The following is a 14,867-nucleotide window of genomic DNA, read 5'->3' on the forward strand; positions in this document are numbered from 1 at the left end:
GGAAAATCCCTAGTCCTAAGAGGGTTGGCTCATATATTACAGAATTAAACATTTCAATTAAAAGACAACTCATAAAATCAACTATACTCCAGTAAAAATCAAATTACAAAAGAGACGACTCATGTTTCTTATAAATATATAACTTTATATATTGTATATATTTACAATATGTACAGCATACAAATATGTTTTAATGTAATACTAATGGCAGTCTTGAAAACAGATGTTTCAAAACAAACGATGGGTACTTAGCCAAGGTGGGTTCCTGATCCATCTGGAACCCATATTCTAGACAATGCCCCAGCCCAGATTTCTGCAGAAGTCACAGGAAAGAGAGGGGTGGCTGGAATGTGGCTCGGATACCCCTCCCCCTCCCAATTACCCTGGCCTTCCACCGGCACCGGCTAACACGACCCCACATGCACCCCTAAAATGGGCAGACCCTGGGGCCTGGGCACAGTGCCTGGCCCATAGTGGGCACTCCAGTACTTGTGGAATGAATAAAAGTGGGTGCCTTTAACCATCGTGTCTAAGGCAGCATTTCCATAATCCAGAAGGTTCGGTCACAGAGCTACAGCTGGTGGAGAAGCAAATGTTTTAGGTGTTTCCCCTTTATAAGTAAAACAATCTACACGTCCAAGTGCTAAATAAATTAAAAGTTTGCCACAAAGTGCCATTTCTTCCTCGTGCTTTGGAATCTGGAAGCCATCGCATCATCCGGTCACAGCACTCATCTTCCAAAAGTTTCTGTACATTCGACTAGTTCATCTATCGTGCGCAGCAAATCTTCAAAGGAAGGCCTTCCCTCTGGTTTCTACAATTCAAAATCAAGTAGAAGCTGTGGGTTCCAGAATCCATCCCCAGAATGATTTTTCACCGCTCCAACTCAGATAGCAATGCATACCAGAGTAAGGGACTCCTTGCTTCGGGGCCGGAACACACATGCATCTCCAGACAGGTCTCATCGATCCTGCACGTGCTGCTGCTACACTAACCTTTCTGCCACATGGCTTTGGCATCCCATTCAAGAACCTAACAGAGATCCTAACTGCCTGCAAAATCAAGTCCTGCTAACTCACAGGGCCCTCTATAACCTGCCCCTCCCACAGGCCCTTGCTACCCAGTTTTATTTCCCACAAAAACCCTCCCATGGGCCCTATGCTCAATGAGAACAATCTCTACCCTTGTATACACACACCAAGTTCACTACCACCACCCTACCTTTGCTCACATTGTCCGCACTCCCCTTAGCGCCACTTCTTGGCCAGAAGGCCTCTGTCCATCCCAATCAGTGCTCTTGGGAGGCATGAGAGCAAGGGACCAGGGCATGGGCTTTGGAGTCAGACAGGACTCTGCTTCTCTGTAGTTAAGTGGCCTTAGGCAAGCGACAACGTGATATCCTCATCCACAGAGTGGTCATAGTAAAAGTATGCACACTTTGAAGGGTTATTTCGAGAACTAAATTGAAAGCACTTAGCACAGTGCCTAGCACATCATACCTCTGAGCTAATGTTACTGTTATCTTTCAAAAGTCATTTTGGTGTCTAATCTCTTCTATGAGGTGACATTTTAACATGGGGCGAAGGAAAACTTCCGAAGACTGAGAGTAAATGACCTGAGGAAGCTGAGGCTTGGAGAAAAAAAACTTCTCTGGTGAAAGAGTAATATTTCGACAACACTAGAGATCCACTGAAAGAAGAGCTACTTCTCTGGGCTTATCCCCAGAGCCCCCAGCTCAGGCGACTGTGGCGGGAGCCCCACTTGGGAAGGGAGCGGCAGCCTGAATTTACTATCTTAATTATTAGTGTTTTCCACTTCTTCACATCTTCTTCCCATTATTCAGACTGAGTTGAGAAGACCGGCTTCCTACTTAGGAGTTTGAAATCATATAAAACATGCACTCATTCACTAGGCTATAAAGACCACACAGTTTGAATCTACCAAGCCCGGATCCCTGAATGCTTTAGAGATTGAAGAAAAAAGCACCCGAAAAATGTTATACCTCCTGCCAGCATCTCAGCATCACCTCGTATACATATCTGGACGCCAACTTCGGCTGATGGAGTCGGTGGCCGTGACTAACCATGGTTACCACTTCATAGTTGGTGTTTTTCTCAAAGGGCATTCTGCCTTCAGTGAATATTTCCCACATTAAGACACCTGGAAGAGGAGAAGGATTGCCAAACGATGCACCCAGTGCCTCTTCAGGGCAGAGTTGAGGGGAAGTGGAGCGTGACTCTTACCAAATGACCAGACATCTGATTTGCTGCTAAAGCGGCTGTAATTAAACACCTCAGGTGGACACCACTTCACGGGAAATTTAGCACCGGAAGAACTCGTGTACTGATCGTCCAGAACATACCTAGAGGAAGACACTGAGTTACGGTCTGTATTTTGTACATGTTCTTTAATTTTCTTTCCCCCTTAAAATCAAAAGCACAGTTGACTGAAGTCCAACAGGCATCCGGTTGAAGCTGGCTGTTTGCCTCTGCAGCCACGCCTCTGCAATTGCCCTCTTCCTCTAAGAGCTTGAGATGCGTGCACTGTAACATTCTAACTGCGCTTTCACTTTTCTGTTTTTCTTTTTTATAAGGCATTGGAGGCAGCATACAAGAAAAGAGTTTGCAAACTTTCTTTTTAAGAAGCAGTTCTGTTCTTTAAACAAAAAGTTTACCCGAAGGCCCCACATGTAAAACATCTAAAGCAGAGCTGCTCTAAAGGAAGTGGTGCAAAGCGCTTGGAGCACATGTGCTTTTGCCCCCGTGATTCCACAGAGCACAACTTAAAACTATAGCAAATAAAAAGAGCAAACTGCAAAATGATGTACGCACATGGTGGTGTATATATGTATATACCATGACGTTCATCCTCTACACACACACACTCAGAACAACACTATGTAGTTTCTCTATGGGAGCATACTTAGGTCCTTCTGGAAGGACACACACAAACTGGTAACACTGGTTACCCCTGGGGAGGATCTTAATTGGGGTGCTAAATACGGGTTCTTCAGCCCTTTCTGTAATGTGTTCAGTATGTATTTACAAGAGGAAGGTGTTCATGTATTATAGGAACATACCAGGTTAATTTCTGCAAGCTCCATGGGAAAATATTCAAATGACTTTTGCACAAACTTCCTTCGCTGTACAGACAAAGATGGTGACAGTGCCACCATGGGCGTTTGTCGGTCAGGGGAGTCTGAACTGAGTGTAGAATGAGTGTTTCAAAGGAGCTGATGCAAAAGCACAGGTTTCTTGAAAGCCAAACATATGAAAATCAAACCTGAAATTGGAGGCCTGCCTATTAGATACAGAATATCTTCACAGAAAACAAACAAAGAGCACTGGGTCCTTACTGCCCTGACAGCCAGCAGTTCTGGTCCCATTTCGGACAGTAATGGCTTTCTAACCTCCCTCGGCCCGAGTTTCTCAGGACGGAGGCCTGGCCTGCCTTTATAACCGCCCTCATGCTGGCCATGGGCTGACCACCCTGACCCCCTTTCGATTCTTGAGCAGGCCAAGCTCATCCCAAATTTCAAGCTTTTGGACTCGGTGTTCTGCCACCTGGAATATTTTATCCTCAGACTTTCACCTAATTGACTACTTCCTGCCTTTTGGGTCTCTTTTCAGATATCCTGGTCTCAAAGAGGCCTTCCAGAGGCACCAGATTTGAAGTCGCTACCGTCACCCCTGCCCCGCGCCATCACTCAGTACCCGCCCGCCCCACCAACCCCAAGTTATCGCTATCACAGGGGTCGGCAAACTTTTTCTGTAAAAGGCCAGACAGTGAGTGTTTTAGATTTTGCAGGCCTTTGTAGAGTGAAAGCAGCCAGACAACACATCTGTGAATGAGTCTATGTCCTATTAACACTTCATTTATGGACACTGGCTTTTGACTTTCAGATAATTTTCACATGTCATAATATTTTTAAAGTTTTTTTTTTCCCCAACCATTAAACAATGTGAACACCGTGGTTGGCTCACGGGCCATACAAACGTAAGTGTTGGGTCAGATGTGGTCCAGAAGCCGAGGTTGGCGGACCCCTGCTCTGTCACCTCACTCTGTGCTCTCCCCTCTTAGTGGTTCTAAGGTCTTATGTTTCTCTCTCCTCCTGAATTTAAGCTGCACGTGGGCAGGGACTCACATGGATAATGTCATTCTCTTCTAGGGTTCAATCTCTACTGTTGTGCCTGGCACAGAGCAGGCACCTAATTTTGTATGGCTGGGTGTACAGATAAATGAATGGATGAAGGAAGGAGGGAAAGAAAGGACAAATGAAATACTCTTTAAAGGACTTTTCTAACACCCTATTAGGATTACAAAAATTAAGAGAATAAAAACATTACAGATTTGCGTATTCTAAAAACTTACCCCAAACACATTTCTATCAAAACAAAAGATTCTAGAAATTTAATCCACACCAGGGAGAAAAGAAAGTATAGTGTATATAACGGGCTATACTACCACCTAGTGGAGAGAATGATTAACAATAATTAACACAATGTATACTGTGTTATTTTAATATATTTATTTTATCTCAGGACACCTAATAGGGTTTCCTTTTTGCTTTATCAATGCAGATTATTTCCATGCTTATCAATTCTATAAGCTAATGTGAATATCAACTAAAGCCACATAATGAAGTATTAAGTAATCATAACTTCTCAACAGTTTACCTGAGAAAAAGCCAAAGCTAACAGTAAAAAGACAAATTCAGCAAAGAAATCTTTCAAAATATAGATAATCTATTTTCTAACCTTATACAAAAAACAATAAGAAGCAGAAAAATCAATCTGTACAAAAATGATGGGGACTTAAAAAAAAATGATGGGTACTTCTAATGTTTTGTTAAGGGAACAAAAGATGTTTCAAAGTAGCTCTTAAACAGGCATCAGAGGAAGAAGCTGACACAAACTGCAAAGGAAAAGTCAAGTACTTTCAAGGGAAAGGCCACAGTCTTACATTAATTTAATCCAAAATGTATAGAAAATGTTCACATATACTCAGCCTTACCTAGCCATTCCAAAATCAGAAACTTTCACAATCCCTGCCTCATTTACTAGACAATTTCTGGCAGCCTGGAAAACAACATTATAAAGGTATATTAGTTGCAAAGTTCCACAATAAAAGTAGAAAAATATAAGTTCTGTTTATATTAAATTTAGTGTAACCCAGTCAACATTTGCAGAGGTGGTGTCTCTTATAAATTTTTTTTTTACCCCTATGGAAACGTCTTCAACATTTATATGAAAGAATGGATAGAAAGACAGGTCAAAAGTCTCATGTGAAAAAGGCATTATTACATAATCTTTGCCAACTGTCATATCTATATGAGGACTAAGAGGAGGGTCAATCAGCTTCTTGCCCACCCATTTCTATTCTTATTAAACTATCTGATTTTCTTATTGATAGTGACAACATCTCTTAAAGTCCTTAATTCAGGTTCTTACTAGGCAAGCTTTATAACACACAAGCATCAGAGTGATGGGTGAACAATCTTTTACCCAGTGGCTTTGCTCAATGATTGGTCTTCTCTAACCCAAAGAGTCAAAAGAACAGCCATATGTAACATAGTTTGCTTTGTCATTTATGACAAACACAATTCTAGATTACTTATACTTTCTTCCCCATTCTTTAAGGTTACAAGGTTCAAGAAAATAGTTTGGAAAAAGACATAGTATTTCTCAGAAGGAAGACATGATGACAATCTTTTCACATGCTATAACCCATAGACTAAGAATGTATTTTTCTTCCTTATGCTTCAGAATTTTATCCTCTGTACGACGCAAATTCCATTTACACGAGGTTATTTCCTGTTGAATGCGTTTTAAGAGTCTCTTTTAAAGTATGAGTTAATACCCGTTCCCTGGATTATCTCCGTCTTCCTATAAAGATACCTTATCATGCCTTTACTTGATAGTCACCAGGATTCTTCACCCAGGAGACAGAAGCATCAAAATCTTCCCTTAAGGGATGACAAAAACCTACCCTAATGATGTCAGTATCATAGGCACAGACATATCAAAATTGCCTTCACCACAGTGAGGTATGTGTAGAGAGGTGTAACCTGTCATACTCACGTAGACAAGAGATTTCCATCAGTTTTAAAAGTCAAAAAAGAGGAAGATGCTAAATTCACAAGTTTCAATATGACAAAGAGATGTTCTTTATCACCACTGAGCATAATAATAACTAACGTTACACATATCACATCATCTTCTATTTTGCAAAGTCCTTTGCCCCAATCATAAAATGTGATCTTTAAAAGTTTTGTGAAAGAAAAGCCCAGGACTGGATGGCTTCACTGGTGAATTCTACCAAATATTTAAAGAAGAATTAACACCAATCCTAAGTTCTCAAACTTTTCCAAAAAATTTTAAAAGGTTCACTTCCAATCTCATTTTATAAGGTCAATGTTACCCTAACTCCAAAGCAAGATAAGGACACGACAAGAAAATAAAAATATAGGCCAATATGCCTGATGAACATAGATGAAAAAATCCTCAACAAAATATTAGCAAACAGAATTCAACAGCACATTAAAAGGATCATACGGGCGTCCCTGGTGGCGCAGTGGTTGAGAGTCCGCCTGCCGATGCAGGGGACACGGGTTCATGCCCCGGTCTGGGAAGATTCCACATGCCACGGAGCAGCTGGGCCCATGAGCCACGGCTGCTGAGCCTGCACGTCCGGAGCCTGTGCTCCGCAAGGGGAGAGGCCACAACAGTGAGAGGCCCACATATCACAAAAAAAAAGGATCATACACCATGATCCAATGGTATTTATCCCTGGGATACAAGGATGGTTTGACATATGCAAATCAAAAACATGATACACCACACTAACAGAAGGAAGGATAAAAATCACATGATCATCTCAACAGATACAGAAAAAGCATTCGACAAAATTCAAAATCCTTTCATTTCATGATTAAAAACTCTCAACAAGTTAGGTATAGAAGGAATGTACCTCAACATAATACAAGTCATATATTACAAGCCCACAGCTAACAACATACTCAATGGTGAAAAGCTAAAAGTTTTTCCTCCAAGGTCAGGAACAAGACAAGGATGCCCACTCTTGTCACTTCTATTGAACATAGTACTGAAAGTCCTAGCCAGAGCAACTAGGTGAGAAAAAGAAATAAAAGGCATCCAAATTGGAATAGAAAAGTAAGATTGTCTCTGTTTGCAGATGACATGATCTTATATATGTAAAACTCTAAAGACTCCACTAAAAAACTGTTAGAAGTAATAAAAGAACTCAGTAAAATTGAAGGATACAAAATAAACATAGAAAAATCAGTTTTGTTTCTATACACTAACAATGAACTGAGAGAAATTAAGAAAGCAAGTGAATTTCAATGGCATCAAAAACATTAACATATGTAGACATAAATTTCACCAAGGAGGTGAAAGACCTGTACACTTAAAACTATAAGACACTGATGAAAAAAACTGAAGAAGACACAAATAAACAGCAAGATATCCTGTGTTCACAGAGTGGAAGAATTAATATTGCTAAAATGTCCATACTACCCAAAAGGATCTACACATTTAACGCAACCATAACAAAATTCCACTGCATTTTTCAGAGAAATATAAAACACAATCTAAATTTCATATGAAACTAAAAAGACCTTGAATAGCCAAAACAATCTTGAAAATGAATAAAGCTGGAGGCATCACACTTCCTGATTTTGAACTAGATTACAGAAATATAGTAATCAAAACTGTATGGTACTGGCACAGAAACAGAGACATAGACCAATGGAATAGAACAGAGAATCCAGAAATAAACCCATGTATATATGGTCAACTAATCTTTAACATGGGCACCAAGAACACACAAAGGGAAGGGATAATCTCTTCCATAAATGGTGCTGGCAAATTCAAATATCCATATGTAAAGTAATGAAATTGGACCCTACTCTTACACCATACAAAAAATTAACTTGAAATAGATTAAAGACTTAAATGTAACACCTGAAACTATACAACTCCTAGAAGAAAACATAGGGGAAAAACTCTTTGACATGGTCTTGGCAATGATTTTTTGGATCTGACACCAAAACACGGGCAAAAAAGGCAAAAATAAATAACTAGGGCTACAACAAAGTAAAAAGTTTTTTCACAGCAAAGGAAACAATCAACAAAATGAAAAGGCTAACTATAGAATGGGAAAAAAAATATTTGTAAAACATATATCTGATAAAGGGTTAATATCTAAAATATATAAGGAACTCATTCAACTCAACAGCAAAAAAGCAAATATTCGATTGAAAAATGAGCAGAGGACTGAATACACACTTGATCAAAAAAGACACACAAGGGAATTACCTGGCGGTCCAGTGGTTAGGACTCCACACTTCCACTGCAGGGGGCAGGGGTTCAATCCTGGTTGGGGAACTAAGATCCCGCAAGCCGTGTGGCAGGGCCAAAAAAAAAAAAAAAGACACACAAATGGCCAATAGGTACGTGAAAAGGGGCTCAACACCACTAATCATCAGGGAAATGCAAATAAAAACCACAATGAGATATCACCTCTCACTTCTCAGAACAACTATCAACAAAAACACGAGATGACAACAGCTGGCAAAAAAGAAAAGGCAGAGAGCAGAAGAAAGAAGAACTACAATCCTGCAGGCTGTGGAACAAAAACCACATTCACAGAAAGATAGACAAGATGAAAAGGCAGAGGGCTATGTACAAGATAAAGGAACAAGATAAAACCCCAGAAAAACAACTAAATGAAGTGGAGATAGGCAACCTTCCAGAAAAATAATTCAAAATAATGATAGTGAAGATGATCCAGGACCTCGAAAAAAGAATGGAGGCAAAGATCGAGAAGATGCAAGAAATGTTTAACAAAGACCTAGAAGAATTAAAGAACAAACAAGCAGAGATGAACAATACAATAAATGAATGAAAACTACACTAGAAGGGATCAACAGCAGAATAACTGAGGCAGAAGAACGGATAAGTGACCTGGAAGACAGAATGGTGGAATTCACTGCTGCAGAAAAGAATAAAGAAAAAAGAATGAAAAGAAATGAAGACAGCCTAAGAGACCTCTGTGACAACATTAAATGCAACAAAATTTGCATTATAGGGGTCCCAGAAGGAGAAGAGAGAGAGAAAGGACCCGAGAAAATATCTGAAGAGATTATAGTCGAAAACTTCCATAATGTGGGAAAGGAAACAGCCACCCAAGTCCAGGAAGCACAGAGAGCCCCATACAGGATAAATCCAAGGAGAAACACGCTTAGACACACAGTAATCAAATTGACAAAATTAAAAACAAAGAAAAATTATTGAAAGCAGCAAGGGAAAAATGACAAATAATATACAAGGGAACTCCCATAAGGTTAACAGCTAATTTCTCAGCAGAAACTCTACAAGCCAGATAGGAGTGGCATGATATAGTTAAAGTGATGAAAGGGAAGAACCTACAACCAAGATTACTCTACCCGGCAAGGATCTCATTCAGATTCGATGGAGAAATCAAAAGCATTACACACAAGCAAAAGCTGAGAGAATTCAGCCCCACCAAACCAGCTCTACAACAAATGCTAAAGGAACTTCTCTAAGTGGGAAACACAAGAGAAGAAAAGGACTTAAAAAAACAAACCCAAAACAATTAAGAAAATGATCATAGGAATATACATATCGATAATCACCTTAAACGTGAATGGATTAAATGCTACAACCAAAAGACACAGGCTTGCTGAATGGATACAAAAACAAGACCCATATATATGCTGTCTACAAGAGACCCACATCAGACCTAGGGACACATACAGACTGAAAGTGAGGGGATGGAAAAAGATATTCTGTGCAAATGGAAATCAAAAGAAAGCTGGAGTAGCAATCCTCATATCAGATATAATAGACTTTAAAAGAAAGAATGTTACAAGAGACAAGGAAGGACACTACATAATGATCAAGGGATCAATCCAAGAAGCTGTAACAATTATATAAATATATATGCACCCAATGTAGAAGTAACTCAATACATAAGGCAACTGCTAACAGCTATAAAAGAGGAAATGGACAGTAACACAATAATAGTGGGGGACTTTAACACCTCACTTACACCAATGGACAGATCACCCGGGATGAAAATAACTAAGCAAACAGAAGCTTTAAATGACACGACAGAGCAGATAGATTTAATTGATATTTATAGGACATTCCATCCAAAAACAGCAGATTACACTTTCTTCTCAAGTGCACATGGAACACTCTCCAGGATAGGTCACATCTTGGGTCACAAATCAAGCCTCAGTAAATTTAAGAAAATTGAAATCATATCAAGCATCTTTTCTGACCACAATGCTATAAGACTAGAAATGAATTACAGGGAAAAAAATGTAAAAAGCACAAACACATGGAGGCTAAACAATACATTACTGAATAACCAAGAGATCACAGAAGAAATCAAAGAGGAAATCAAAAAATACCTAGAGACAAATGACAATGAAAACACGACGATCCAAAACCTATGGGATGCAGCAAAAGTGGTGCTAAGAGGGAAGTTTATAGCAATACAAGCCTACTTCAAGAAACAAGAAAAATCTCAAATAAACAATCTAACCTTACACCTAAAGGAACTAGAGAAAGAAGCACAAACAAAACCCAAAGTTAGCAGAAGGAAAGAAATCATAAAGATGAGAGCAGAAATAAATGAAATAGAAACAAAGAAAACAATAGCAAAGATCAATAAAACTAAAACCTGGTTCTTTGAGAAGATAAACGAAATTGATAAACCACTAGCCAGACTCATCAAGAAAAAGAGGGAGAGGACTCAAATCAATAAAATTAGCAATGAAAAAGGAGAAGTTACAACAGACACCACAGAAATACAAAGTATCCTAAGAGACTACTACAAGTAAAATGGACAACCTGGAAGAAATGGACAAATTCTTAGAAAGGTATAATCTTCCAAGACTGAACCAGGAAGAAATAGAAAATATGAACAGATCAATCACAAGTAATGAAACTGAAACTGTGATTAAAAATCTTCCAGCAAACAAAAGTCCAGGACCAGAAGCCTTCACAGGTGAATTCTATCAAACATTTAGAGAAGAGCTAAGACCCATCCTTCTCAAACTCTTCCAAAAAATTGCAGAGGAAGGAACACTCCCAAACTCATTCTATGAGGCCACCATCACCCAGATACCAAAATCAGACAAGGATGTCACAAAGAAAGAAAACTACAGACCGATATCACTGATGACTATAGATGCAAAAATCCTCAACAAAATACTGGCAAACAGAATCCAGCAACACATTAAAAGGATCATACACCATGATCAAGTGGGATTTATCCCAGGGATGCAAGGATTCTTCAATATACGCAAATCAATCCATGTGATACACCAAATTAACAAACTGAAGAATAAAAACCATATGATCATCTCAATACATGCAGAAAAAGCTTTTGACAAAATTCAACACCCACTTATGATAAAAAAAGTCTCCAGAAAGTGGGCATAGAGGGAACCTACCTCAACATAATAAAGGCCATATATGACAAACCCAGAGCAAACATCATTCTCAATGGCGAAAAACTGAAAGCATTTCCTCTAAGGTCAGGAACAAGACAAGGATGTCCACTCTCACCTCTATTATTCAACATAGTTTTGGAAGTCCCAGCCATGGGAATCAGAGAAGAAAAAGAAATAAAAGGAATACAAATTGGAAAAGAAGAAGTAAAACTGTCACTGTTTGCAGATGACATGATACTATACACAGAGAATCCTAAAAATGCCACCAGAAAACTACTAGAGCTAATCAATGAATTTGGTAAAGTTGCACAGGATACAAAATTAATGCACAGAAATCTCTTGCATTCCTATACACTAATGATGAAAAATCTGAAAGTGAAATTAAGGAAACACTCCCATTTACCATTGCAACAAAAGACCTGTATGCAAAAAACTATAAGACACTGATGAAAGAAATTAAAGATGATACCCACAGATGGAGAGATATACCATGTTCTTGGATTGGAAGAATCAATATTGTGAAAATGACTATACTACCCAAAGCAATCTACAGATTCAATGCAATCTCTATCAAATTACCAATGGCATTTTTTATGGAACTAGAACAAAAACTCTTAAGATTTGTATGGAGACACAAAAGACCCCTAATAGCCAAAGCAGTCTTGAGGGGAAAACAACGGAGCTGGAGGAATCAGACTTCCTGACTTCAGACTATACTACAAAGCTACAGTAATCAAGACAATATGGTACTGGCAAAAAAACAGAAATATAGATCAATGGAACAGGATAGAAAGCCCAGAGATAAACCCACGCACCTGTGGTCAACTAGTCTGTGACAGAGGAGGCAAGGATATACAATGGAGAAAAGACAGTCTCTTCAATAAGTGGTGCTGGGAAAACTGGACAGCTACATGTAAAAGAATGAAATTAGAACACTCCCTAACACCATACACAAAAATAAACTCAAAATGGATTCGAGACCTAAATGTAAGACTGGACACTATAAAACTCTTCGAGGAAAACATAGGAAGAACACTCTTTGACATAAATCCCAGCAAGATCTTTTTTGATCCACCTCCTAGAGTAATGGAAATCAAGCCAAAAATAAACAAATGGGACCTAATGAAACTTAAAAGGTTTTGCACAGCAAAGCAAACCATAAACAAGACGAAAGACAATCCTCAGAATGGGAGAAAATATTTTCAAACAAATCAACAGACAAAGGATTAATCTCCAAAATATATAAACAGCTCATGCAGCTCAATACTAGAGAAACAAACAACCCAATCCAAAAATGGGCAGAAGACCTAAATAGACATTTCTCCAAAGAAGACATACAGATGGCCAAGAAGCACATGAAAAGCTGCTCAACATCACTAATTATTAGAGAAATGCAAATCAAAACTACAATGAGGTATCACCTCACACTAGTCAGAATGGGCATCATCAGAAAATCTACAAACAACAAATGCTAGAGAGGGTGTGGAGAAAAGGGAACCCTCTTGCACTGTTGGTGGGAATGTAAATTGATACCGCCACTATGGAGAACAGTATGGAGGTCCCTTAAAAAACTAAAAATAGAATTACCACATGACCCAGCAATGCCACTACTGGGCATATACCCAGAGAAAACCATAATTGAAAAAGACACATGCACCCCAATATTCATTGCAGCACTATTTACAATAGCCAGGTCATGGAAGCACCCTAAATGCCCATTGACAGACGAATGGATAAAGAAGTTTAGTACATATATGCAATGGAATATTACTCATCCATAAAAAGGAACGAAATTTAGTCATTTGTTGAGACGTGGATGGATCTAGAGACTGTCATACAGAGTGAAGTAAGTCAGAAAGAGAAAAACAAATATCATATATTAATGCATGTATGTGGAACCTAGAAAAATGGTACAGATGAACCAGTTTGCAGGGCAGAAGTTGAGACACAGATGTAGAGAACAAACGTATGGACACCAATGGGAGAAAGCCACGGGGTGGTGGTGTGCTGAATTGGGCGATTGGGATTGACATGTATACACTGATGTGTATAAAATTGATGACTAATAAGAACCTGCTGAATAAAAAAATAAAATTCAGAAATTAAAAAAAATAAACAACTAATACTAAACTTTCTTTGGGTTATTTGTATGGAATATATTAATATAAATGTTTCCTACATTACATGAAATTCCTAAAAATCTTACATGTTCTGGTATAATGTTATAAGTCATAATTCTAGTTATTACTTTAAAATGTGTATCTCAGAAATAACCAAAAAAGAAAAGGTGGAGAAAGAGGAACCCTTGTATACTGTTGGTGGGAATGCAAACTGGTATAGCCACTATGGAAAGCAGTATGGAGGTTCCTCAAGAAATTAAAAACAGAACTACCATATATATGATCCAGCAGTCCCACTTCCTAGTATGTAGCTGAAGGAAACAAAATCAGTACCTTAAAGAAATATCTGCACTCCCATATTCATAGCAGCATTATTCACAATAGCCAAGATATGGAAACAACCCAAGTGTCCATCAATGGGTGAATGAATAAAGACAATGTGGTGTGTATATATATACACAGACAGAATGGAACATTATTCAACCATAAAAAGAAGAAGGAAATCTCATCAGTTGCAACAACATGGATGAACCTGGAGGACACTATGTTAAGTGAAACAGACCAGACAGAGAAAGACAAATACTATATGCTATCACTTATATATGGAATCTAAGGGGGGAAAAATGGAACTCACAGAAAGGAAGGCTATACTGGTGATTGCCAGGGGTTGGGGGTTTAGGGGAAATGGAGATGTTGGTCAAAGGGTACGAACTTTCAGTTACAAGATAAGTTTTGAGGATCTAAGATATAGCATGATGACTATAGTTAATAATAGAGTATTGTATACTTTAACAGGGACTAAGGGTTCTACCAACATACTGAAAATAGACACATTTGGGAAGAATAGGCAGAGAAGAAAAAGAGAAAGAATAAATGAGTGGAGAAGAGAGGGAGACAGAGTAAGAGAGAGGAAAAATTAAGAAGCGTCTCCAGCACAATAATTTAGAACCAGTAACAGATTATTTTTTCTGGTATTTTCTGGAGTTAACGTCGACTCCATCTCTTTCCAGTGAAGAAAATGAACGAAAGGATTTCTGTTATAATTTCAGCTTCTAGTGTGTGAGATGGAAAACAGCTTAGGACTTAGTCAAAGGATGAGTCAACCCTTAACTTCCCATTTATCACCAACCCTTAACTTCCCATTTATCACCATTTATGCACGTCATTTCACTTCTCTGATGCTAATTTTCTTATCTATAAGACAATGGTGGTCAGAAAAGCTGTTCTGATTAGCTATC

General features: G+C 38.7%; 1 protein-coding gene across 1 annotated transcript in view; it reads right to left on the reverse strand.

Moving 5' to 3' along the window:
* Positions 1–261: 261 nt before the first annotated feature.
* The window catches only part of TEC (tec protein tyrosine kinase), a 141,482-nt gene continuing 126,876 nt past the window's right edge, over positions 262–14,867 (reverse strand). Inside the window, exons 15-18 of the mRNA XM_030880465.3 lie at positions 5,014–5,078; positions 2,244–2,362; positions 2,003–2,160; positions 262–814 (exon numbers count right to left, since the gene is read on the reverse strand). Of these exons, the coding sequence (XP_030736325.1) occupies positions 731–814; positions 2,003–2,160; positions 2,244–2,362; positions 5,014–5,078 (426 nt within the window). The 3' untranslated portion in view covers positions 262–730. The remainder of the gene's footprint in view (positions 815–2,002; positions 2,161–2,243; positions 2,363–5,013; positions 5,079–14,867) is intronic.

The sequence above is a fragment of the Globicephala melas genome, chromosome 5 (genome assembly GCF_963455315.2).
Source record: "Globicephala melas chromosome 5, mGloMel1.2, whole genome shotgun sequence".
Taxonomy (NCBI): domain Eukaryota; kingdom Metazoa; phylum Chordata; class Mammalia; order Artiodactyla; family Delphinidae; genus Globicephala; species Globicephala melas.